General features: G+C 49.8%; 1 protein-coding gene and 1 pseudogene across 1 annotated transcript in view; one reads left to right on the top strand and one right to left on the bottom strand.

Annotated features, from left to right (window-relative positions):
- The window catches only part of NOTCH2 (notch 2), a 123,143-nt gene that overhangs the window by 46,004 nt on the left and 51,155 nt on the right, over nt 1-25,984 (top strand). Inside the window, 6 exon segments of the mRNA XM_006919824.2 lie at nt 4,744-4,866; nt 21,373-21,606; nt 22,898-23,053; nt 23,459-23,647; nt 24,536-24,649; nt 25,467-25,580. Coding sequence (XP_006919886.1) covers nt 4,744-4,866; nt 21,373-21,606; nt 22,898-23,053; nt 23,459-23,647; nt 24,536-24,649; nt 25,467-25,580 — 930 coding nt within the window.
- LOC112486188 lies at nt 12,191-16,479 on the bottom strand (annotated as a pseudogene).

Here is a 25,984-nt window from a genome sequence, read left to right as displayed (position 1 = left end):
TGTCTTCTCCAAACAACGAAGGTTTATCCTTTATAAACCACCCCGTGCTTTATAGGCCGCTTAGGCGCAATATCCCTGTGTCGTTGAAACAGAGCTTAAGCATATTCTGTGGCTTTTGTCTCTGCTTTTTTGTTGCTGAGCTTAAAAACTGGTAGAAATAATTCCTTCTCGCATTCTCGTCCAGGGCATGTGACGAGGGTGTTATACTAATCGTATCTGGGCCGGCTTTTCTGGAGCAGATGCAGAAGCGATCACCCCACTTTCCAGAGGGCATTATTTCAGCTCCTTCGACTTGGGCCCTAGGTCCAATTTCACTCCATAGTTCTATTTCCTGTTGGCCCACGCTGCGTGGTTCCGCCCGGGTGTCAGAGGCACCTGTTTCACTGAAATGCCTCCTACATTTCCGACCTGCCTGGGGCCAAGAGACCCTCGAAGACCCTTCAGCAACCCATGCCCCGCTAGCAGAGCGCTGATCAGACCGATTCTGTATTCATTCGTCTGTCCCAGTAGAGACTCTCGTTTTAACCTTCCCGCCCGACACCCAGCTTAGAGCCCGGCACGAGGCTGAGACTCAGTGAACATCTGACGAATGAATGAATTGGCTGTGACAGAGAAGAGAACTTCTGTTGTATAATGTTTTACAATGTCCCGAATTTCTTTCTTTCGTGTCCCCTTACTCATTTCCGTGACTTCTTTAGGGATGAAGTCAGACGGGGAAGCGTGGGAGAGGATGAGGGAGGCAGGTGGGAGCAGCGGCCCACGTGGGTGGCGGGGCTGGGGGACACCTGGGCCAGTCTTGGGGGTCGGTGAGCCCCTCTGAGCCCACTCAGAAGGCGGAAGACGTGTGCCAGGAAACCAGCTGGACAGAGATGGGACCAGGTTGCCTTTGTGACAGGCTTCTTCCCGGGGCGTCAGGGTAGGAGGTAGCCTTGTAGACTTCGACCTTCTTGCCCTTGTCCCATTCTGGGTACCCCTGGTGTCCCCCGCGCTCTTTCATCCCTGTGCACCAAAGCTTTTCCTGAGGACTTTCGGCCTGGCCCGAGAGCATCCTAGTGCGCCACCTCAGTTTCCCCTTTCTGTGCCTCTCCACCAAGCCCGTCCACCTTCGCACCCCACAGAGCCCGACGGTGGGAAGATGCGGACGCTGTTCTCCGGTGGGGGGGCACGCAGAAAAGACTGCTCCCCACCCTCACTGTCATTATTTATCAGTTTTGTAACAGCACAGTCTTAAAATGTTCCTTCTAAGTTTAATTTCTCTCCTTTTGGCCTTTTAAGGACGTGAATTGCCGTTAAGCGCAGACCCTTTTCAGTGCGGTCACGTGAGCCTCTGTGTGTCTGCTGCACACACCCACCCACAGGTCTGGAGACGTGTCTGTTTGCCTTTCCCCTAAAACCTTAAAATATATTTTAAAGAAGTGATTGCACTGTAACTTATTTATATAAGCCTTACCCCTTGCTCCTTTGGGTAGACTTTCTTGCAAGAATTTGCTAGCTATTTCCAAAAAGAGCTCTCTATCTCTATTTTTAAAGCATAAATTCTGTCTTAACTTTGGAGGAGAACTGATTTGGCTTGAGTTTTTCTCAGACATGGGAACTTTAGACCTAAGGTCAGTTTTTCAGATCATTCAAAGAGAACTCTGAGCTCCCGGAGAGCATGCTGATCGGAACTGGGAAATGTACTGACTCTTACCTGTTAGCCATGTAATCTTGGATAAGTCAGCCATATGGCCCTCAGCTTCTTCATCTGTAACAAAACGATTAGAGTAGATAGTCTCTAAGGGATGCTTTGATCCTATTGATATATAATAGTATTAGCTAATACGTGCAGAACACTTACTGGGCATTGGGTACGCTATGGCTTCTCCCCTTAATATGAGAGCTTTGAGATACTTTGCATGCTGTATAATCTGCTCTTTTAAAGTGTGCAGTTCATTGGTTTTCAGTATGTTCACGGATATGTGTAACCATCACCCCGATCAATTCAGAACTTTTTTCACTGATAATGTCGAGCATCTGCTCACGTGCGAAGTGGCCACTCGTATACCTTCTTTGGAGAAATGTCTGTTCAGATCCTTTACCCATTTTGTAAAATTGGGCTAGTTGTCTTTTTATTATTATTTTATGTATTTTGTATTTTTATTGTTGTAAGACTTCTTTTTATGTCCTAGGTACAAGTCCCTCATCAGATATATGATTTGCAAATATTTTCTCCCATTCTGTGGGTTGTCATTTTACATTCTTGATGATGTCCTTGGACACCCAAATGTTTTTAATTTTGGTGAAGTCCAGCTGTCTATTTTTTCTTTTGTTGCTTGTGCTTTCGGTCCTATTTAAGTTAGCTTTGCCTAGCCCAAGTCACAGAGATGTACTCCTCTGTTTTATTCTAAGAGTTTTTTCATTTTAACTCTTAAATTTTGAGTTCACTTTTGTGCACGGTGTGACGAAGGGGGTCCAGCTTTATTCTTTGGCATATCGATATTCACCTGTCCCAGCACCATTTATCAAGTGACGTGCTTTTTATATCTAACCCATTTAAACGTTAACACGGTGCTTTGAGCTAGGTCTTGTTGATTCCTCGGCGGGGGCGTGGGGAGCTCTCAGTATCTTGCCCATGTTCACTCAGATGTTGCATGGCATGGCTGAGAGCCGAACCTAGGCCGTTTGACCTGAGAGGCCATGCCGCAACCATGCATCAACGCTTTTGCCTACCTGCCTTCTCACCTACCTACCTATTGGCAGGGAAGAACTACCTCAAAAATAGTCATAAAAAGAAAACATTTTGTTTCTTGCATGTCGTGGTTATGCTCAAGTGCTTCCACTTTCTTAATTTGTCTGCGGTTGGTGAATTCAGTTAGTTGTAGCATTGGCTAACATAAACTCAGGGTCACAGTTTCAAATCCGTAGTTTGGTTCCAGGGCCTTCCTCACTTCCCTGATACCCTGGTCACTGACATTTCATCATAGTCACCAGAGAGATCAGGTTAGAGAGAGGATGACCGTTCCAGTTGTAGAGCATCACAAGAACCACGGTCCAGGTTCTAGCAACGTTGGGCCAGGAGCCTTATGTCCCGCCCACACTCTAAAACTGTACCTTGGTCTTCTCCGAATGTTCCCGTTAAGAGCGAGCGCCAGAGGAGAAGGAACACAGGCCTCTCGGTTCTTACACAGGGACCGCTGCTCGGGGGGTCCACGCAGCTCTGCCTCACTCTGCCGTAGTTAGGCGCGGGCCCACACAGTTCAGCATTCTCTCACTCATTAGCCCTTCGCAAGACCTCTTTGTAAGAACAGGATTAAATGGATCCGTGAGTAACACGATCCATTTTTAAAAATCTGAGCCTATAAGAACATGCCTAGTCTTCCTCAAGCTTCCTCAGCGATCCGTCTGCTGGAACGGACCGAGCACCAAACACGAAGAGAAAAGAATTCTCTTCAGTCAGGCTTTCCGTCCTCCCCGTCTTCTCTGGAGCGACTTCCTTCGGTCTCTGGGTAAACTTTTCGGCCACTTAGTTTATACTCACTTACATGACCGTCCCTGTTTTCGGGGAAAGCAGCCCTGTCCGGCGCAGCAGAGCAGACAGAGGACACCACAGCACCTGTGGTGAGGAGCGAGCACAGCAAGACATGACCAGTGTCTCTTCCAGCCACCAGGCTGCGGACGCCCCGAAAGCGGACCCTCTTCCTCTTTCACTCGCTGTTACGTCCCCAGGGCCCGGTGTCAGGCCCAGTAAGTGCTGAGCGCGAGAGAGGAACCTTAAGGAACGTTCCGAAGAGGCCAGATACGTAGTCATACTCCAAACGGGAGAATGTTCAGCGAACATGCTCTTGTTTTAAAGCTGGTAGCTTTCTCTTTTAATAGCTAAGGGATGTGGTAGCAAGGAGAGGGAAAGGAAGAAGCCGGCGTATACATTGCAGAGGAACGCACGGGGCAGTCGGGGTGCAGTGCGACGTGCTGGTTTCATTTTTCATAAACGGGGAAAATCCAGAGGAAGGAAGCAATGCTACAATTATAGAGAGGAGAAGGAAGAATGGAAAGGGTTGGTAAGTTTATTTATTAATATTTAGTTATTAATATTGCCAACCCATTTTCAAGTGGCTTTTTACATTTACATTGCACTTTATTCACGATGTGGCACTTATAACAACCTAGACGGGCAGGCCGGGCAGGTGGAATCAGCCTCATTTTATAGACGAGGAAGCTGATTCAGAGTTTGGAATTGACCGTGTGTTCCATGGCTTATAGGTAGTGAGGTTGGAACCCAACTAATATCTTCAGACTTCGAGTTCAGAATTTTTCTTATGCCCTCCACCCCCACCTCGCTTTGCCAGGCAGTCATCCCAAGGAAAAAAAAAAAAAGGAATTAAAAAAATTTAATTAGATAATCTTTGGTCTTGGAGCTTGGAGCTGGGGTAAATCTAATTTTTTAGGACCAGAGAATAGGTGTCCTAGTAGAGATTTATCCCAAGTCGAGACTTATTTCATGAAATGCTTTGAAATACTTGTGAGGTCACTGTGAAAGCAGGTCGTTGGCATAATGAGTCCCTTTAACTGTCTGGCCGTGCTGGAAGCAAGGGAAGACAGAAGATGGGGTGGGGATGTGATACGGTGAGGCCTGGATGACCAGCTGCTGGCTCCTGAACTGACACGTGACGCCGTTGGCCGTCCGGTGGCCACGCCCTGCGGGAGAGAGCCCGTCACTTCTCCCGAGTGACAGTTCGTCCTTTTCTCTCCTCCTCCCCCTGCCAGGTTTTGAAGGAAGCACCTGTGAGCGGAATATCGACGACTGCCCAAACCACAGGTGTCAGAACGGAGGGGTCTGCGTGGATGGGGTCAACACCTACAACTGCCGCTGCCCGCCTCAGTGGACAGGTACGTCGGGCAGGGTGGGGCAGGGCGGGTCCCCCAGGGCGGGGCCAGGTGGTACCCGGAGGCGGGCTCTTACCGAGGGGGCACCCTGCGCCGCCTCATCCTGTGTGTCCTCCCGTGTTCGCTTAAATGTGGCGGGAGGTGCTTACTGGGTGGCTGCTCGGATCTCGGCGCTGTGCTAGGTGCTGTGACAGCCGTGACAGGGGGCGTTATCGACAGACCCTGAGGTCATCTGGGAACAGCAGTGCATTGCCTAGAACGTAGCAGATGCTTGATAAATATCTGAGAAGCAAGAACATACTTAAATGCGAAAATATAAATGTTCCCACCACACACACACATACACGCACACGCACCTGTGCACGTGCGCACGGTAACTGTGAGGTAATGGATGTGTTAACTAATTATTTTGCAATATATATGTATATCAAATCATCACATTGTATCCTTTAAACTTACAACGTTACATGTTAAATATATCTCAATAGAGCTCAGAAAAAATAGAAACTACCACTTGTCACGTTTTGGTGTAGTATCAAAGACTATTCATCACTGTACGAAAATGCTATTAGAATACTCTTTCTTCCAATCCGCCCCCAAAAAGTAAAAATAAGTTACAGACTGCAGGAGTTCAGAGCTTACTGTTTGTTCACAGACAACATCCTCATCTTATGGTCGTGTCCTGTAATTATACAAAAGGGTGGGCAGGTCCTCTTGATGACATTATTTTTATGACACCCGCCTACATTTCTGTTTTTTCCTTTTTTGTATCCATTTTTACACATGAGACCAAAATAGAATTTTCTGCCTCTGACGTTAGCAGGATACTCTCGCTTAGTTTTACAGCCTCTTGGACGTTTTCGGTGCCGTCTTAGGCAGATTCTCCACTTCTGCTCAAAAGTTAAGTGGTTTTATACAGACATGTGGTTCTAGTTTCTGTTATTTATCTAACTGAACGTGGAGACCATTAAGAACTGATCAAGTGATTAAGAACCGAGCCCTTTTGACAGATGTCGATGGATTTAACGTGGAACCCCAAGAATAAGTCATGTTCTAATGAAGAAGCCGCGGAGCGGGCGAGGGTCGCCAGCACTACCCGCTGTTCTTACTGTCTCTGAGTCGCTCTCCCTTATCTGCAGCAGCTAATTATTTAGAGTACTTTTTAGAGCTGTTGACCATGAATAAAAAAAAGATTTAAAAGGGTTTAAAACTTCAATAACATGATTTCCCGGAAGGGCACACATTTCTGCGTTTCATCCCCGAACTGGCACCGTAACACTGGCCCACCGTGTGCCCCGGAGTTGGACTTCCCCGAGAATGTCCTCGCCGCGTCGTGGTTCTGGGGCTCCGCTCCCAGCCCGCCACGCGCTCTTACCGTCTCTTCAGCTTCTGCCACTTTCTGGCAGATTTTTCAGAGGTCCCTATTTTTTGTTTTGCCAACTTAAAAACCACTGTTGTTACTTACGTGACCAAAAAATAGCTGAAAGGATTTGCATTTTGTCTCTTTGTAATGATCCTCACAGTGGAACTGGGTGGGACGAGCTACTCGTTGGGCACTCGACCCCATTCTTATCTCTCCTGGCCTCGTGAGACGGTGGTTCCATGTGGCACTGAGGCTTCCGGTGCCAGTCGAGATTAAGCGATCCTGTGACTTCTTTGCTGGTTTTTCTCTGATGCCACATGCAGTGTCCGGCTTTGGTATTACTGAGGAAGGCCCAATCTTTGGGCAAACTCTCCCAACGAAAGGATATTTTGCCAAAATGACTTTCCCCAGGATGTTGAAATGCCTGTGTTCTGGGAAAATCCTTGCGTCTCTTTCACCGCGTCCTTGTGTTTTCTGTAAAGGACGGCAGAGATGATGGATGAGTTCAGCGTGGCAGCGTTTATTTCTTCTGACCTGCTGTCACGTAAAAGTGGCCCTCCACGGTGTCCTCCCTCTGGGCCAGTTCTTTGATCTCCAGTGACAGCCTTGTTTTTTGCCGTCCGCATCCGCAGCGGGATAAAGTCCGAGGTTCCTCGTGTCCGTGAAGTCCGCCCTGGCTGGAACCCGAGGTGCTGTCGGACGCACGGGAAGTCTGCTCGCCAGTCCGGCGGCACCTCGTATTCCAGCCATAAGAGCCGTCCCCAGTTCTGTGTCCAGCACATTGTGCGTCGCCGTTCACACCATTTCTTTTCTCTAGATTTCCCATCTCCACGCCCCTCCCTGTTGTCCTCGCCATTTTTGCCTGCCTGGCTCAGGTTAAGTGGTTACGTCCCTCAGGAGGCCTCCCATAACCTCCCTCCAGCCTGAGCTAAGTGTTCTCCCTCGGGGCCCCTCCTTTGCCACGTCACCGCCCCCCCCCGCCCCACGCTAGTCCTCGCCATGGGAACACCAGCATTGCCATACGGTCGGGGTGATGGAAGTGTTGAACTGGGTACCAGAGCTCTTCCAGGCCTTTGTCCTCGGTAGCATGTCGCTGAGCCGTTTACCATTTCAGCCCCCACCTCATTCTGAGAAAAATAGAAAGGAAATTTGGTGTCGTGGGGTTCCTATTTCTATTGATATTAGGGCTATAAATTCAGATTAGTATTTTCCGCTTTTTGCAAATTAATAAATGAGTTTAGGGGCTGGGAGGTAACTAATGTTTATTAACACCCAAATTAGGTACTCATTTCAGTGTTCTATTTTGCGTAATCTTTGTAATAATTGTATTAGGGGTAGAGTTTATTACATGTCCTTTTCACAGATGTTGATGCATATTCAGAGGAGTTACACAGCTTACTCAAGGCACAGAGTAGTAGGGTTAGGGTTTGAATCTATGTTTGTTGAGTCTGTGTTCAGATCTGTGGTCTTTTTCCTACACAAATTTACCCTGTGGGTTGTCTTTTTAATTTTTTCAAAGAACGTTGATTCTTTTTAATTGACCGAAAGTTCAATTTATAGTTATATCATTCGAGGATTGACTCTTTGCGTTTTTCCTTTTTAAAAATGTATCTGGTTACTTTGAGATTAGAAGTCAATATTAAGTGAATATTTTATCTGCAGTCTGGAGATTTTTTTCACTATACCTAAAAGCCTCGTTATAGCTTCGTTAGAGTTCCCTTACAGTTTCCAGCTGTAGGATTTAAAGCATGAACCGTTTGGTCTGGCTTTGGACGCAGTAGAAAGGGAAGCGTTGGAGTGGACTACCAGGAAAGGAAGCGAAGTCGCCAGCTGTCTGAAAAAGAATGGAGGGGAATGTAGAGCTGACAAAACGAGGCATCGATTTGTAATAAATGGAGATTTGCCACGTCTTTCACAAGAAGAGACTGACGGAGGCTGTGTTATTTCGTAAGTGCATGTACACAGAAGGCTCGGTCTTCTGCAGTAAGTTCTGGACTTCTAGGTGACCAGAATTTTCCCAAGTCTATTTATGGTTTGATTTGGGGTAAATGAGTCAGCTCCCTTTTTTCTGAAAGCTTTATTTGCCATCCGTGGAACTAATATCTCTTAGTTACTTTATTGGGCAAATAAATGGTGCAATACAAAGCTTTTCAGTTTTTCATTTACCCAGCAAATAATTATCAAGTAGAATGTTCTCGATCACGCTGTTTGATAAAGTGGCCACTAGCCACATCTTGCTGTTAAGCATCTGGCATGTGACTGGTCTGAATCGAGATGTGCCACAACTGTCAAATGCCTGATTTTGAAAAGAGAACATGAAAAAAAAGTGAACCATCTCTAATGTTTTAAATATTGTTTAGATGCTAAAATGATGTTTTAGCTACATTGAGTTAAAGAAAACATAATATTAAAGCTAATTTTACCAGTTTCTTATTCCTTTTTTTTAAGTGCTACCAGAAAATTTAAAATTGCATCTGTGTCTCTTAGGACATTTTTCCGGACGATGCTGCTTGAGATGTTCTGTAGGCATTGCCCTTGCTGCTGCTGCCTAGGCTGATCCTCTCTGGTCCTGAGTGGCAGAGGGCGGACTTGTAAATATCCACTGGGGGGAGGGGATCCACTAGGAAAGTATGGCGGACGGTTCTGGTGTGGTTTCCACGTCAGTTGTGGGCAGAACTGTTTTCTAATCCAGCATGGAGCCCTTCTACCTGACGTGGCTGTCTGGAACAGTATTAGTTTGTACCTTCACTAACTGCTACTATTCCGGACGAGCTAAAGCCCAGGTGGGAGAAAGAAATGGTGTTGGGGGTGGGCAGATGCTTTCTGTTTTCATGGAACCCTGTTATAGAGGTAAGTTCCTTTACAAAGGGAAGTGGACCTGAGGATTTGATGAAGCCTGAGCACGGATCTGTTTACTGTTTCTGTATTTGGCCCCAAACTATCTAATGAGAAAAGTTCTACTCTGGCAGATAGCCACTTAATGAAAAAAAAGTTATAAATAGCCCCCAAATTAATTAGTGTAGATTATTGTTTTGTCTATATAGATCGTTATTTGAAATTTCTTTTTAAAGGTTTATTTCCTTCAGAATTAAAGTTGCCTCTAAACTCAACTCACAAATTCCGCTCTGGCAGCTTTAGGTTTTGGGTTCAGTCCTAGGGCAGACGTGATTTATTTCCCTGTGCTTGTGATCAGCCCAGAAATGTAATTTCAGCCTGGGATAGTGCTTTGGGACACCAGGCAGGAGTGAACAATGGAAGTTAGGGGGACATAAGTCAAATAAAACTGACCGCATTTTCTCTCGGCTCTCCTTTATGACATGATGAGTCTGAAGGGTCGGGTAAGATTCCCTTTGCCGTTACTCGCTCCAACGTCAGTAAAGTTTTTTGGCGTGCATCAGCAAGTACGTACCGCCAGAGACGGTGCCTGTGCTCCTTCTGTCTGGAGTCTTTTCATGGTGGTGTTTGATTTGTGAACTAAATGCCCCGTTTCAGTCTAGCAACTAGTTGGTTACCAGCTATTCTCTAGGATGAGGCTTTTCTCGCAACCACTTTTCTGCCTTTTTTGATACTACAGGAATGGAGGTTTTTGGTAGAGTGGAAACTGTTTAATTATATCTGGAGAGGGGGAAGGTAGACAGGGGGAAGTGAAATCATTTCTTCAGTTAAAAGCAATCAATCAGTCTGGGACTGCAAAGCATTCTCGTTTGCATTCTGCATGGGGCATGGGGAAAACACAGCTCCTATTTTAGTTTCTCTGCTGTCAGCTCAGTCGTGAGGACCGGACAGCAAGCCTGCTTTCTGGAATTCTGCTTCCCCACCCTGGTTTCATTTTGCCAGCAGCCGGGCAAACCACCAGAACGCTACCCTGCAGTACCCGCATCCCAGAGCCCCAGAGCTCGTCAGTGGTTGTGTGGGTGGGGACAGGGGTGAGCGGTTTCTTCGGCCCTCCACGAAACGCAGGCGGTGAGACTGACGGATCTCTCCTGCCCTGTGGTCCATGACTCAGTATCTGGCCTTGGCTGCTTTCCAGGCAAGATCCAGTGTCACTTGATGGCTTTTCAAGCCCCCACAGAGTGGCCGTAAGGTAGCCTCCATAACAGACAGTTACTGAGTGGCTCTTATATTCCGTATACTGTGCCGGATGCTGGAAGAGACACAAAGGAGACAAGTAAATTCCTATCTTTAGTATATGTGCTGCCGAAGTGAGCACAGTAAATTCCTCTCTTTAAAGAATGATCAGATTCGCTGGGCAGAAATCAGACCGCACATAACCACAGTAAGAGGTAGGAAGCGTGGATGCACGTGAGCTTGAACGAAGGCTGGATTAGAAATGGGCATCCAAGTACTCGGCTGGGTGGAGGAGGAGATTGAGAAGAGTTCATTTCTGTTTCGAATCTGAGTAGTGGAAGAATGTGGGGTCTGTTGACAGATGGAGAAATGGCCTAGAGTCGATGGTGGTTTCGAGGTGAGTTTTCCAAGTGAGACCCAGGAGGTGAAAGCAGAGGGAGGGGCTGGAGACGCAGATTTTCAGCCTCGCTTTCGGTTGCTTTGGGAACATATCAGGTCTGCCAGGGAACGTGTGCCGAGTGAGGAGAACAGACCTGAATGGTGAGAAACGCTCAGACTTAAGGAAAGGGGTGAGGAGGGGGATCCAAAGAAGGAGGGCAAGAAAGGGAGATGCGAGAAGGTTGGAAAGAAGCTCCGCCACGTAGCATCGCCCAGTCGGGGCTGTGTTTTGAGACCGCAGCCTTGACTACTCTAAGTGCCTCTGCCGTGGCACCTGGACTGTGTTACTGCTCTTCCTGGTTTATATGCTCACTTTGCCTGATGGCGTCTCGGTCTCTGGAGGATTGGGAACTGGTCTTACTTTTGACATTCCCAGGACCAGTTTTAACAAAGGGTGATTCTTGAATGGCTGACATCCAGGAGATTCAAATAGGAATGATTCTGCAAAGACTTAATCAGAATTTTCGAGGGCATCGAAAGTCTTCTAGTTTTAATAGAAAGGAGAGAGAGACAGGTTGCAAGGGGTTAAAGCGAAAAGTGGGTGTCGAGATTTTCCGTACAGCTAAAAAAGGGAGGGAGGGCGATGCAGGGCGGTAGCTATAGGGGACAGAAACTCCATTCGTGGGACCGACCGTTGGTCCTTGGCCTAGACTAAGAGTTAAGGCAGCCAGAAGGGGATTGGTTAATGAACTGGGTTATTTAGGAGGGGTTCACCCTTACGAGTTTTAGTGGGGCATGAATTAGGTGGAATGGGTGTTGGGAATGGGAGGGGAGGCAGATGGGAGGTGAGAGCTGGAAAGAAATACCCAGTTTGAGATCTTGGAGTTGGAACAGCGACGTCTCATAATGAGATCCAGAATGTGAGTATGTCTGTGGGTGTGCAGGCCTGTCGAGCTGAAAAAAGTAAGAGCTCTTGGCTCCGATGGCCTTATCGGTCCCCAACCCAGATGTTGATTTCATGGGAGATGGGAGAGGAGAGTGAGGACATAAGCCATGTGTTTAAGTCATTCAAGGGAGTGGAAATTGCTCCATGAGGAAAAAAATAGTGGTGAGGTGATGTAAGTTATAGTATTTTTTTTTTCCCTTAAGGTATAATACATCTTTGGAAAAATTTAGATTTCAATCTGCTTTCTACTTTTTAGTGTCTAAAATGAAACTGTATTACTAATTATCATTTCCGTAAGATGAAGAATAAGCATACTTTTTCTCACATCTTTTCTTCACTTTCGGACTTTGTTGATATGATCTGGCATTTAAAATTCATGTTATTGCATTATTATTGTTACTGAATTTTGAACGTATGCATCTTCTTTTAAAGTTATTCTTAACATTTACACTGTTTTATAATCCAATTTATAATATTTTGGACTTAGTTCTAAGTACGCTTATAACACAACCTTTCGATTCCTGAGTTCTTTATTTTGATTTAATTTTTTAGTCAAATGAGTACTTCTTTGAGTATTTTTTTTTCTCAGAAAAGTTACACTTTGGCATATCTTCAGAGCTTTTGGATATTTGAAAAATATCTTTTGATTTAGTTGCCTTCTTACACAAATGGCATGTTGCCTAGATAATGAATCGTCGGGTCACAAGTTAATCTGGACATTGTTCCTTTGCTTCTTGTCATGAGTATTATAGGGAAGTCCAGTGTCAGGCAAGTCAGTGTCTGTCTTCGTCTCTCTGCTGTCCTCTCTCCCAAGTCCAGTCTTTAACCAATACTGGTGTGTGTGTGTGTGTGTGCGTGTGTGTGTGTTTTCTTGCTTTTTATCCTCGTACTTTTTGAGGCCCTTAGATCGGCAGACTTAGATCGATCTATTCTCACCTCAGAAAACGTCGCCGTCTTCGTTTTTTTCGCGTTTTCAGGAACACCCGTTTTCTGTACAGTAGGTCTTCCTTCTTCCCCCCACAACTAAACTCTCTCTCACGATTTCAGTTGGCTCGTTTTTTTGTTTGCATTTTACGAGGGCTTCTTAAGCTTTCCCTTCATGACACTGATTTTTTTCTTCTGGTCAGTTCTGTCCTTTGTAGCTTCGATTCCGTTTTTTATTCGAACCGCATTTATATTACTGTAATAGTCCCTCACTGAATCTCGGTCCTCTCCGTGTCTGCCTCTCTCTCAACCTGCCTCCTTTCTTCAGAGTCCACGGTCCTGTATTACCTTTCATTTCTTTTTAGAACTTATGTATGTCTAAACTTCTTGAGAGCACAGAGCCAGTTTTTTCTAAAACGTGTTGGTTTCTGGAAGTGAGTGTTTTCACAAGCGTGCTCTTCATCTGCATCTTAAGTAGGATGCTGCCCATCTTTTACATGGCAGTGTTTTAATAGGTCCCGCTTTTTCCCAGTTTCTTTCCTCTGCTCATGGTTACTGCTTGCCCGTAAGGAGAGTAGGTGGATTCTCCTCCGAACCCCTGCTACAGTTTGTTCTCCCAGGAATGTGGGGGGCTCTCCGTGTGAACTGGCTTCACAGCCCAGCTATCCAGGGCACCCAGGGTTTTAAGCTGCCGTTGACCTAGGAGGGTGAGTGGAGTTCAGCCCATTCTCCCCTCAGCACCCCAGTGGGCTTTCTGAATCGCAGTTGGATCGAGTCGTTTCTTGGCTTAAAATGCTGCAGTGGGTCCTCCTGGTCTTTGGATAGAGTCCAGGGCTCTGCCTCAAACCCCCTCTCCAGCCGTATCTCCCCGATGCATGCCTTGTAATCACGCCACACTGATTGTTTTTCATTGCCTCAAATGAGCCATGTGCTTTTTTCTATTCAGACGTGTACACAGACACTTCCTTCTGCCTGAAGTATTCCCCACACCATCCTCTTCCTACACACAGCCTCTCGGACAACCTTGCTAATATATAAAGTCAGTCTCTCTCTTCCTCTCTCTTCCTCTCTCCCTCCCCCTCCCTCTCCCTCCCTCTGTAATTGAAAGTTCATTCAGCTCTAATTTCAGCTCTAATGCAGGTTATTCTGACTTTAAGATAGCATCGCATGGGGTACTTCTGAGTCTGTTCCTGAGATAGTCTGTTGTACTTTCTCTGTTTTATAGGCCTGTGCAATCTCTGGCACTAAGGGGTCATCTGGGTTTGGACCATGTACCAGTGGAAAAAAGAACTTTAGAAATAGTTAAAGCAGGAGACCACTGTGATCTTGCACTATGGAGCCAAATGCTGCCATTACTATTAATATTTTGATGATAAATTCTTGTCATTAATGTAAACTTGATAGTTTGAAGGAGGAGTTTGTAGGAAAATGCATCGTTGGAAAAGATACGGTGCCTTGGTGTGAGATGCCACGGGGTCCCATATGGTGGCTTGAGAGTGAAACGTCATCCCCAGCCGGAGCTGCAGAACGTCGTTCCTCTCTGTGCTCCCAGGCAACAGGCATCGATTAGAGCACTCATCACCCTCTCTTACAATTGCCTGTTTGCTTGTCAAACTCGTATTTGGCTCTAAGTTGTGCAGGGTAGAAGCTGTAACTGTCTTGTTCACCGTCATAATCCCAGTGTGTGTAGATCGAGTCCTGGCACACAGTTTATACACATTTGTTGAATAAGTAAATGAATGACCGAATGAATTGGATTATTATATTTCCCATTTGTTTCTGCTCCAGCCTCATCCCTCCAAAGTTAGGGCTGTTATTGGGTTCTTTTCTCCTTACGGGCCTGAGATACTCGAGTGTCTCTCTTCACTGTGGACCAGGTGTGTACAACATATGCAAAACTGCACTAATTGCGAGAGAGAATTACATTTGACGATCAACGTAAGCACAGTGTCTGATACCTAGAAACAGCTCAATAAGTGATCTTTATTGTTTGAAATCAGTAAAGCATTAGGGAATAAAGAAAAAATGGATTCTTCGCCTACTTACCTTCATGCAGAGGGAGGTGACTGACAGAGGACTTCTGTCGAGGAGGGCCGACGGGGACAGAGTGTTTAGGGAAATCTTAGGTTGCCGATGACAGAGGGTGCCCACCACGAGGCAGCGTTCCCCTTGAGATGTAGCCGAAGCCTCAGGGTCGAAAGCAAGCTGAGCGTGGTGAGGTATAATTGAGGTGGAGTTCAGCGTCTGAGGGGGCCGAGGCGGGAAGTTTCGTGTGTTGCCTGGCGGACGTGATAAGGGGGTGACGGGAGCTTGGTCGGCATGAATAGCGTAGAGGCGCCCCTAAAGGAGTGAGGGAGGTGAACTGAAAGGTGGGTATTATTTGGGGGTTAGAATGACTGAAGAGAAGACAGAAGCAGTTAAGCATTGGTTTAACAAGTATTTTCGAATACTTCGCAAGGAACATTGCTCGCTGGGCGCCGTGCTAAGTGCTGGGGATTCGCTGATGAAGTGAATAGCCACCGCCCATCTCTCTGTGGAATTTCCAGTCTAGTAAGGAACAGACATAAATCATAAAATTACATGTGAAACGTGAACTGTAATAAATGCCTTCAGGGAAAGTAGAGGTTATTCGGAGAGCACATTAACAGTCGAGTTTGGGGTAGGCATGTAACGTCTCTTCGAAAGGTGACATTTCAGCCGTGGACAGTGAGTAAGAATTAGGGAGAGGGGGGTGAGGGTGTTGCTGTCACAGGGAACAGCGTGTGCTGAGACCCTGAGTGGGGGAAGTTTGTGAGAAAGGAAAACAGGCCAGACTGGCTGGAGGTCGCGGCGCTTCACAAGGAGAGGTGAGAGAAGCGGGTGGGAGACCCGGACGGGGTTTAGGATTCTGCTCATCGAAGGGTCTGAACAGGCACGTGGCCCGAAGCCACGTCCTCGTGGTGACTCTTTAGAACATACACAGGTCGGGGTGCAGGGACCCCGGCTTCTGAGGGCCCGGAAGTCGGTGGCGTCTAGGATTAGTGGGAACGTTCGCCCAGGTTCTTGCGTTTATCTGCGCGTGTGTCCCCCACCCCTGCGTCGCCCCGTCAGCCACCGCACACGCCCGGGCCTCGTATACACACGCGTGCACACACGCGTTCTCTCACTAGGCAGACCCTGCGGACTCCGGCGTTTGTGCGGAACGTTTCCGCCAGCCTGAGTGCCAGCCGGCGGGAGAATCGTCCAGCTTGTCCTCTGTCCTGTCGCCTCCGCAGTGGAGGGGACAGCGTCCTGTGCAGGGAGGAGGAGTCTGACAGGCTCTGAGAGTGCTCTGCCGTGACACGGGAAGATGAAATCCCGCAACCCGAGCGCTGCGCGGAAGGCCGTCCCGGGGCCCGAATTCTCCCAATTTAACCGTGGAAGAGGAGGGAGCCGGCTCAGGGCAAGGGCCGGCGAGCTTTCTTCTCATACGTTCTCACGCTGTGATTGTTGTTGCCATGAGAGCTGACCCTTAACAGAGCCATCGATGTGATACAAGTCTTTCCCACACGCTTCACGGTGGAGCGATGACCCGGAAGGGCGAGGACGTCTTCCCCAAGCGCTAAGGCTCAGTGACCATTTCTTTTCTTTGCTCCCCTCCTCCGCTTCCTTCCCAGTCACTCGTGACTCCGAGTCAGATGGATGGTTTGTGTGCGGCATCCTCAGAGAGCCCCACGAGCCGCTTGTCCCCGGCGTCCTGCAGAGCGCAAATGCTGCCTGCTCCGTGGGCCGTGGCTCGCTGGGCTGGTGCACGGTGCCGGTGAGGCCAGGTCAGGTTTCCGTTTCAGCACAGCCCCCGTGGGTCCACTCGGTCATGTTTACTGCCGCAGCTGTACCCATAATGTTGATCATGCTATGGTTTTCAGGCAGCAGGATGGGCCGGTAGGAAAAGATCGGCGTGGAAGCTGGCCTGCTCCTTACAGCCAGCACAGCACGCTTCTCGTTCTGCTGGTCGCTGCTGGTGATGTCATTGTGTCGTCCCCTCCTTAGGTGCGCTGCTGAGACACCTTGCTGCTCCCCTGTGTTTCCCAGCCCGGCCCTGCTCCTCAGAGTCCCTGTCCCGTGTTGAGACTAAATCGATCTGCCATGACCTCACAGCCTTTTCAGTACTTAACTGATTTTCGTTTTTAATTTTGTCTATTTCTAATTCTTCTTCCAACTGGCTGTACCAACATGGACAAGTCATGACACCTCTCTGGTCCTAGTATCCTCATCTGTAAAATGGGCACGTTAGATGGGCTCTAGGGTCTAAGATCTGTGTCACCACTGATACCAGGTGCCCAGTACGGTTCCTGACATGGGAGCAGAGGTGAATGGCAGACACAGTCCCCGCCCTCATGGGAGTTTATAGTCCAACAGGGACAGACACCGCAGAGAGTAATAAACATCAAATTACAACTTTTGATGAATACAGTAGATGCAGTGATGGAGAAAAGTGGGGACATGTGAATTTGGGGATCCACCTTGGTTATAAGAGAGGTCTAAGGAGGAGAAATAACCAGACGTATAAACAAGAGGGGGAAGGGGGCTTGTGGTGGGGAGAACAGGACACGCAGCGTCTCTGGGGTAGGAAAGAAGCTAATGCTGCGGGAACCAGCAGTAAGCCGTCATGGCTGGGATGAACTACGTGAAGGGGAGAGATGGATTTATGAGGGAAAACGATCACCCAGAAAACGGTCAGTGGCTGCAGGAGGCGCTAAGGCGTCAGCAGAGGCTGTGGCGGTGACAGTTCCCGCCAAGGTGGCAACAGAGAAGGGAGTTCCTCGCAACAGGCCATTTCCATTTCCTGGGCACACAGAGAACGGGGGGTGCCCGACAGCCCCCTGCCTTAGCCCCAGTGCTAAATGGCACTACCTGGCAGGTGAAATTACTAAGCGGGATGATTGATGTCCTCAGAAGCTAGCGTGAGCTTTGTACACATATTTCTGGGGGTTACCAGCAGAGTCTGCGTGTTGAGACAGATGCTGGCACGAGCCGAGACCTGTTTGGGGGGGAGGGTTGGTAGCGTGGTAGGGCTCCCTCCTCCCCAGAGGCTGTCATGTGCTCGGTAGCTCGTAACTTCGTGCTCTCGCCTCCTGTCCCTCTTAAACAACCGTCGTTCACTTTCTGGACCGCCTGTGTCCTAGTGGCAGACTGATCTTCAAAGGCAGTTTCGATCGTGTCTTCCCCACCCATGGACCCACAGCTCCCTTTGCTTGTTCAAAGCTTCTCAAACGATCTCCAGCCTTCCCCCTCTTAAACCCCAGCCAAAGGACACACTTCGCCCTGTTTGATATCTTCAAGACCTCCCCTCGCCACCCTCCGTGAGCGGCTCCGCCAGCCCAGGTCACCAGGGGCTATTCCCATTTCCACATTCCGTGACCTTCTGCCTTTGTTTATTTCTACCAAGAGTGTCCTTTAATGGCTTCGTGCCTCCGAGCCGCCTCGGTGTGTTTCAGAAACCCTGGGACCAGGGACCTTGTCTGTAGACCCCGTCTCTCTACTCTGGGGCTGGGCACGTAGCTGTGCTGTAGCAGAAAAAGCAGTAGGTCTTGAACCGAACGGGTCTGGGTTTGAATGGCAGTGCTGTCACTTACCGGTTTATGACCTCGGGGAGGTCACCTTCCCTTTCTGAGCCCTGCAGGTCTGACGTTTAGTTTCCTCCGGTGCCCTGAGGGTGACGACCCCGAGGAAGTGCAGTGTCTTAGCAGACGTCCGACCGAGAATTCTTGAACAAGCATTGGACTGACCACCTGGGTTACTGTTGTCTACATTCTGGATTTTAAAACATCGATCGAATTGGAATCCGGAGGGGAAAAACGTTCCGACGTAAATGAGCCTGGGAAGGAACGTCGCACTGGAGAATTGTGCCCAAAGCTTAGAGAAAATGATCCATTCCGTAGAAAACCACTTAGAAGCCAATGTGCCCTTGACTCTAGATTTGGTTTCTCTACCAAACAGTATCTAATGGATACACAGACCGAAGGTGCTCGGTGACAGTATCTAACTTTCAGATAGGAATCTCGTTCAAAAGAGAGTGAACTGTACCCAAAAGCGTGTTTGATTTTGGGTAGTAACGTGCCGTCGTAAGTTTTTCCAGTGATCCAGTCGAGTCGGTTTTCGTCCTCACCGTCTGGCCCCCCTCCGCGTCCCCGTGCCTTGGTGTGCTGGGAAACGGGACAGGCAGAGGCAGTTTTCACACGGTCAGACTCACACCTCAAGTCTTCGTTAAGAATTTTCGAGTCAGGTAACTCTAGTTCAAACCCCGGCTCCTTGAGATCACGGAGCCTCATGCTAGGCAGGTGTTTTAATACCTCTCGGAGCCCGATTCTCCAGCCGTAAGTGAGGTAATTTTTGTCACCGTTCAAGTGCAGTGCCTGGGTCGTAGTAGGCCACAGTGCCAAATCTCCATGCCAAGCACCGTTTTAGTTACCCAGTCTGTCTTACTACAGTATTTAAGTGTCTCAGTGTTACGATGCATAAGAAACGCGTATGAGATGTTTTTAAACCCAGTGTCTTGCACTCAGAATTATCTCAGAGCCAGTCAAAAAGAAAAATAACATCCAAATTGCTCACACTCTGTAAGTCATTGTGGTTCGAGGTTAGCTAGCATAGATATTTGAGTTCACATCAGTATAAGAGACGAGACTCTCCTTCATTTCCAGGTTACAGCAGCTCTTCATCTACTTCTTAGTCATGTTTTCATTTCTAAATCCCACCTGTATCCTAATTACACATCTGTCTCTATCCGAGGTAGCATTTCTACCAGGACAGCAAGGGAGCAAAACTTTCTGTAATAAATAACATCATCCGCCTCGAGGGAAATTATTGCCAATGCATGCGCTCACTCACTCACTCAGCATTAGTTCATACTACGGGTTGCACCCAACAGATCCCCCTCTGAAATTGGGGAAAACCCATCGGAGGGGACATCTCTCAGAGTGGTTGTGCCCTGGGATGCGCTTAGGAGCAGGTGAGCCTCAGGAACAGCCGGAACCAATAACTTGAATGCTCCACGATTCTGTTTCTCTCTTCCGAGTCACCCTTTTCACTTTCTCTGTAGACCAGCCACTTCTTCCTATCGGTCCATGTGACAAAGGGTCCCTAGTCCAAAAGTTTGGAAAAGAGACGCAGTATATATAAGTCTCATCAGATGCCCATCCTGGATCAGTCAGCTCTGCCCAGGAGGGCGTGATCACGTAAAGGCATGGTGGCCGCATCAAGAAGTATAGATGAAGTGGGGTGAGGAGAGGAACCCAGAAGGGGGTCGCTGGGCACAGAGTTCCACAGGTGCCCACACGCCCATCCTGCTGTCCTAGGCAGTGTGATCTTGGCTGAGAATACAGAAAAGCATTCCTCCACCGAGGCTGCTTGCAGCCAGGTGATGAGAGAGAGAGAGAGAGATGCGTAGTTACATAAGTGCGACACAGTCATGTCGGTCCTGTAGTAATGGATGTGGTAACGGGTGTAAAGAATGGTGTAATAATGGGAATGAAGGATGGGTGGTCACTCAGGTGAAATCGGACACAACTCGCTTCTGCTGGCAGGGATGTCTCCTCAGCTGGGCGCAGTGCGGGCTTTCTGAAAATACTCGAGCCAGTGAATTATTGTCAGGCATTCTGCAGACTAGGGATAGCCTTGGCATGTTCTGAGTATAAGCATCATGCACTTTTTCATTAAGAGGCCTCTCCATCAGAATGCCTTTTTGAATTATTCACGGAGTTCTTTTACAAAGAAAGAAGTAAGCACACTTTGAGGTTTTTTGAGTTTCAGTGACGTGTGGTGTTTCCGATGACCTGAATATTAGCTCCTTTGCTCGCTCTCGAAACTGGAATTAAGAGACCTGCAGTAAGACCAGTTCATCGACTTGTTTTGCAGTTCAGCTGGCCTGGCACTAAACTGCTTGTTAATCACGAATGCCTGGCTTCTAAGCCAAAGACATACTCTTGGTCCTTGTCATGGGACCCAAGAGCCTTTGCCATGGTCCCCCGTCCTTTGCTGTCAGAGTGACCTGCCGAGAGTCCATAGCGGTCTTACATTTATCATCCTCCAGTTTGCTGTTTTTGAGGCAGAACAGACTGATCCTTCTTCCATCTTCCATTACTTGGGTCGACTTTCTGCGTCTTAGTCCCCAATTTCTGTGTCCTTGAAGCTTGGTTGCCTCGGGCTGGGTATGATTTACTCCAGTCTCTTCTTGGCTTTGTTTTTCGCATCCATGTTTTACCGAGGCTTTAATTGTCATTATTAACCTCTTCTCGCTACCTTTGCTCGCCCTTACTGTCATTTTTTACTTTGAGATAATATAATTTCACATGCAGTTATAAGTATTAATGGAGAGACTCTGTACCCTCTACAGAGTCTCCCTCAGTGGCCACCTCGCCATGCAAAACTGTCGTATAGTCTCATAACCAGGATCCTGACACCGATGGTCCAGGTGCAGAGCCATCGCCCCAACATTCTGAGCTTTAAGTTCCTTCTCATCAGCCTCTTACTCATCTCTTAGACTCTCTGTCCTCCCCCTTCTCAGTCACACATTCACTGTCCCCAGAATGCACCTGAGTCAGGGACCCTAAAAGACTTATCTTCTCTTTGGTAGGTGGGCTAAGTTCTCAAGTTGGCAGAGTTCCTAGGGGTAGCCACTTCCACTCTTCTTCAGATTATTTGCTTAGAATCAGTATCATTCGGATGGCTCACGGCAGCCTTAACGTTCACGCGAGGGCCCAGGCCGCTGCGCGTTCTGCCTGCCTTCATTCCAGGCAGGTCTCAGGAGGGTGGGGAATGTGCGGGGGCCGGCGTGGCGCTAATCCTGATCAAAGGCGCTTCCCCCCCAAAGGACAGTTCTGCACGGAGGACGTGGACGAGTGCCTGCTGCAGCCCAACGCCTGTCAGAACGGGGGCACGTGCACCAACCGCAACGGCGGCTACGGCTGCGTGTGCGTCAACGGCTGGAGCGGGGGCGACTGCAGCGAGAACATCGACGACTGCGCCTTCGCCTCCTGCACGCCAGGCTCCACGTGCATCGACCGCGTGGCCTCCTTCTCGTGCATGTGCCCAGAGGGAAAGGCAGGTACGGCCAGCAGAGCAGCACGGCCGGGGGCCGGGGAGGGGGCCGGCGCGCATCCGGGGTTTCCGCGCCCCTCGTCCCGGTGGCGTGTCCTTTGAACCCCCACGTGCAGGGACACGTGCCTCAGGGCGGCTCCTCCGCAAGTGTCGTCACTAGCCCAAGGGCTGTGACGTTAGTCTTCTCCCTGGGGACGTCCGCTTCTCAGCCCAACTCTTGGTACCTTAGTTTTTCATCCCAGAAAAGTGAAAGTTAGTTACCGTTGCCTCGGGGGCGTCTACTGACCGACCGCCTTAAGATCTGTGGCCGAGAAGCACCTCAGAAATCAAGAGGAGTCTCTTAGGAATTGAGACAGAATGACTAATGGATGGATTTAGGGACTTCATTTTAAGGAGAAATGGTCTATTCACAAGGAGTTGGCAGGAGAGAGGCCTTTGGGCGCGTTCCAGATCGCAGCGTCTGTGGACATGTGCCTCTGAGGGAGGCTTTGTGCCGACCGCAGGGCTCACGTCGCCCTAGCCCCTCGGTGCGACGGCTTCGGGCTCCCGTAGTGGAGAGGAGAGGAGGTTGGCAATGCGGTGGGAGAGGACACGCTCGGAGAACCTCGCACCCAGCCGTTCTGGAGCGTTCTCACGTCCCTGCCTTCCCAGAAGCCCCGCCTCCAGCTTTGCAGAAGAAGCCTCCTTACCTGTTCTTAAGCTGATTGCAGACTGGAAAATCCAGTTCCCTTGTGAGCTACTGGGAACATGGGGCCTGGTAATGTCTTCAGAGTCCCAAGGGCACTTGAGCCAAGAATGTCGACACTGTTCAAGAGCTGCCCTCCTGCAGGCGGACGATGCTCGCTCTGTTTTCCCTCTGGGCCTGGGGAAGTGCTGGTGGTGCCATGATCGCCAGTCATCATGACGTGGGGAAAGCAGGTTACCTAAGAAAACGCAGCACGCGTGCACTGTTTGAGACATAGAGTAAAAATTTACTGTTTATCTGAAATGCCTATCGAACTAGGCATCCTCTATTTTTATTTGCTAAATCTGGAAGCACTAAAGGAAGGCTGTTGCATTTTCCTGTCTCTGACCATCTCAGAGATGGCCACCCTGGCCCGTGGCTGATGGTCAGTCAGGGCACCAGGTCGTCTACTCCTTGCTCGGCTGCAGCTTGTCCCTACTAGGGTGGGATCAGGAAGTTGCCTCTGCGTCTCCATATTGGATTTTCATGAGCCAATAAAAGGTTTTCCCTCCTTCACGAAAGAGACAGCTCTTGCCCAAGGAGGGACATTTTCTCTTTGTTCTGCTCGGGACAGGTCTCTTATGTCATCTGGATGATGCCTGCATTAGCAATCCTTGCCACAAGGGGGCACTGTGTGACACCAACCCCCTCAACGGGCAGTATATTTGCACCTGCCCGCAAGGCTACAAAGGGGCTGACTGTACGGAAGACGTGGATGAATGCACCATGGGTGAGTTCACGGAATCTTTCCTCTTCCTGTGTTGTCTGTCGAGCGCGGCAAGCACTTAAACTGAAGCACATTTCACCCCGAGAGCGTGTTGTACGCAAGCGCAGATCTCCCCTGCTGTGTGCCCACTCTTCACAGCTAATCCCTCGGCACGATCCCATGTTCTGTTCCGGGAACTGAAATATATGGCGTTCTGCGCTTGATTCTTACTCTGAAGCCCGACCTCGTGACAGTCGGGGCGAGAGAACAGCAGAGACGCGGGAGAGTCGAGACGGCCCTCGGCGTACGGACCGATTCGTTTATTAACAAGGAAGCGGGAGCCTCGCCCGGGTCGTGACGCTCGGACACTGCCGTGGTCCGCGTCTGGCGACTCCACGGGTTCCAGTCACCGGTGCTTGTGTCTTCCAGCCAACAGCAACCCTTGCGAGCACGCAGGGAAGTGCGTGAACACGGACGGTGCCTTCCACTGCGAGTGTCTGAAAGGCTATGCAGGGCCCCGCTGCGAGATGGACGTCAACGAGTGCCATTCGGACCCCTGCCAGAACGACGCCACCTGTCTGGATAAGATTGGAGGCTTCACCTGTCTGTGCATGCCAGGTACGTGGGCCCGTCGGTGTGTGGGGTCGAGACAGGAGACACCGGACTGCGCCTCTCGTAGGTGGAGCGCCCGAGTGTAGCGTGGCAGCTCCGTGAGCTCGGGTCAGCATTTAATTCTCAGTGGTGGCGGGGTTCCCAGCCCAGGGGACCCCTAAGGAGCTGGAATTCTTAGAGCTGCAGAGACCAAACTAAACAAACCCGTGTCGACATCAGTTACGAGTAAGGGAAAAATTTAGAAGTGATCGTTTTTAGGCAGATATTCTTTAATAAAGGGTTTACTGTAAGGTTCCTCTAAATGTCAAGCTTTCCAGATTCCCTTGGATAGTACGATACTACGCCATTCCACTTCTGGACGTTAATTTCACCAGGAGCGTGTGGGAGCCCGCACTTCATCGTAGTCATGTACACGTGGTTGATTAGTGGTGCGTCTGAGAGAGCACAGCTAAGTGCGCCTAACTGCAAAGGCCGACGGTGGCCGCTCCCACCTGGGGGTCCTCCCAGCCTGGCCTCGGCTTGCAGCCCGAGAGCACCAGCATCTCCGGCCCAGCTGGTCTTTAGGAGCACGGAGCGGGGATCCCGTGGGCCTGGCGCTGTCCTCAAAGCAAAGTCTGGACTGGTCAGAGAACAGGGCGCAGTCTTAGTCGGCATGCCAGGTCTCACCAGTGCCTTTGGAGGTGGCCTCTTCCTCCTTCACAGTGACATGGCTGTCCCAGAGTGTCCCCCGTCTGGCCTGACAGCCACTGTTGCCCATCGTGGCCGAGTCCGCTTTGCCGTCTGCGGAAGCGGTCGTGCTGACAGAGGATGTAGAGGTCTTTGCAAATCTGCGCGCGCTCGGCGAGCGCACGCGTGTCCCTGCTTCTGAGCCGCCCGTGTGGTCCATCGGTTCAGGTTTCAAGGGCGTGCACTGCGAGCTGGAGATAGACGAGTGCCAGAGCAACCCCTGCGTGAACAGCGGGCAGTGCGTGGACAGAGTCAACCGCTTCCAGTGCCTGTGTCCGCCGGGTAAGTGGCCGCCGCCGGCCCCGGGGCGCTCTGAGAGCGCGAAGCCGACTGGCCGCGGGGGTGGGGAGGGAGCGACGGCGCGTGCGCTGGACGCGAGGACTGGACGCGAGGCCACCGGTGCCGGAAGCGCGTCAGGAGCGGCACGTGTGTGCGCAGGAACGGGGTCCGCCTCGGCGAGGACGCCTGTCACCTCCTCCGTGGCCAGAAGTCCGAGTCCGTCCCGAGTGGCCCATGACCCCTCTGCCTGTGCGTGTGTGGCAGAAAGGTCACACCTCAGAGTAGCCTTGGTTTTAGGCTAGTTAGGATTTCTTTTTTTCCTCCATGAGTCACATTCTTGAAGCCCCTTCGCGAGATGATTATTTTTAGACATTTCAGCCCCGGGTTCAGAAACAGACAACACAAGTCCTTTTTTTCCAGAGAAAGCTCTGCCTGTCCTTTGGCTCCCCAAAAGGACATTGTGGAAGACGTGCCAGATGTTCTGCCTCTCGTCGTTTCTTCGGAGAGACGGGCTCAGGCCCGCTGGCACTACACGTGTTCGAGGGCTCCGTCCATAACCGTTCACTCCCCCCCTTAGCTGGACATGAAATGTGGGCGGGGAAGAAACAGGTGGAGACACACCTGGCAGCCTCTGATGGTCTGAGCTCCTCCCAGTCCTCCCAGTTCCCTGTCGGGGAGAATAAGTTTACTTTTGCTGACGCGTTGGCATAAGCCCCACTGGAACCCTAACCCAGCAGCCCTAACTCCTCGGCATCGTTCTCATCGTGGAGGGAGACGTAGGCCAGGCCTTTGACTTCTCTCACCCCTGTGCCCTTTCCAGGTTTCACCGGGCCAGTTTGCCAGATCGATATTGATGACTGTTCCAGCACCCCGTGTCTGAACGGGGCAAAGTGTATCGATCACCCCAACGGCTACGAGTGCCAGTGTGCCACAGGTAAGATTTTCCACGTCGCGTGCCCCCGGGAGGTCTGCCTGAGCAGCGTAGGAGGCTGCCCCGCTCCGGCCGCGCCCCCGCCCAGTCCCTCACCGGGCTGTTCTCTACTGCGCACGATCTTCTCCCAGAGTATTTCTTGCTGTTCTCTCTTTCTTTCTACCCCACCTGCCTCCTTCTCCTCCTCCTCCACCACGAGAGCGGCCTGGCCCGGACCTTTCTACTTGGCGGCCATGTCTTTCTGGGGCAGATTTTGGTAGCAGTGAGTCCAGCTGGCTTGGCTTACTCCTCGGGGAAAGGGAAGAATTGCTGTTGAATGCTGTTTTTCACTGGGGCTCCTCAGCAGGAGGCCTGTCTCTGTGTTTCTTGAGGCAAGTGATTGAACAAAGGCCCCGAAAGCTCAGGGC

This window comes from Pteropus alecto, unplaced genomic scaffold (genome assembly GCF_000325575.1).
Source record: "Pteropus alecto unplaced genomic scaffold, ASM32557v1 scaffold106, whole genome shotgun sequence".
Lineage (NCBI taxonomy): Eukaryota > Metazoa > Chordata > Mammalia > Chiroptera > Pteropodidae > Pteropus > Pteropus alecto.
The sequence above is the reverse complement of the archived record's forward strand: the minus strand, read 5'-3'. Positions and strand labels throughout refer to the sequence as shown.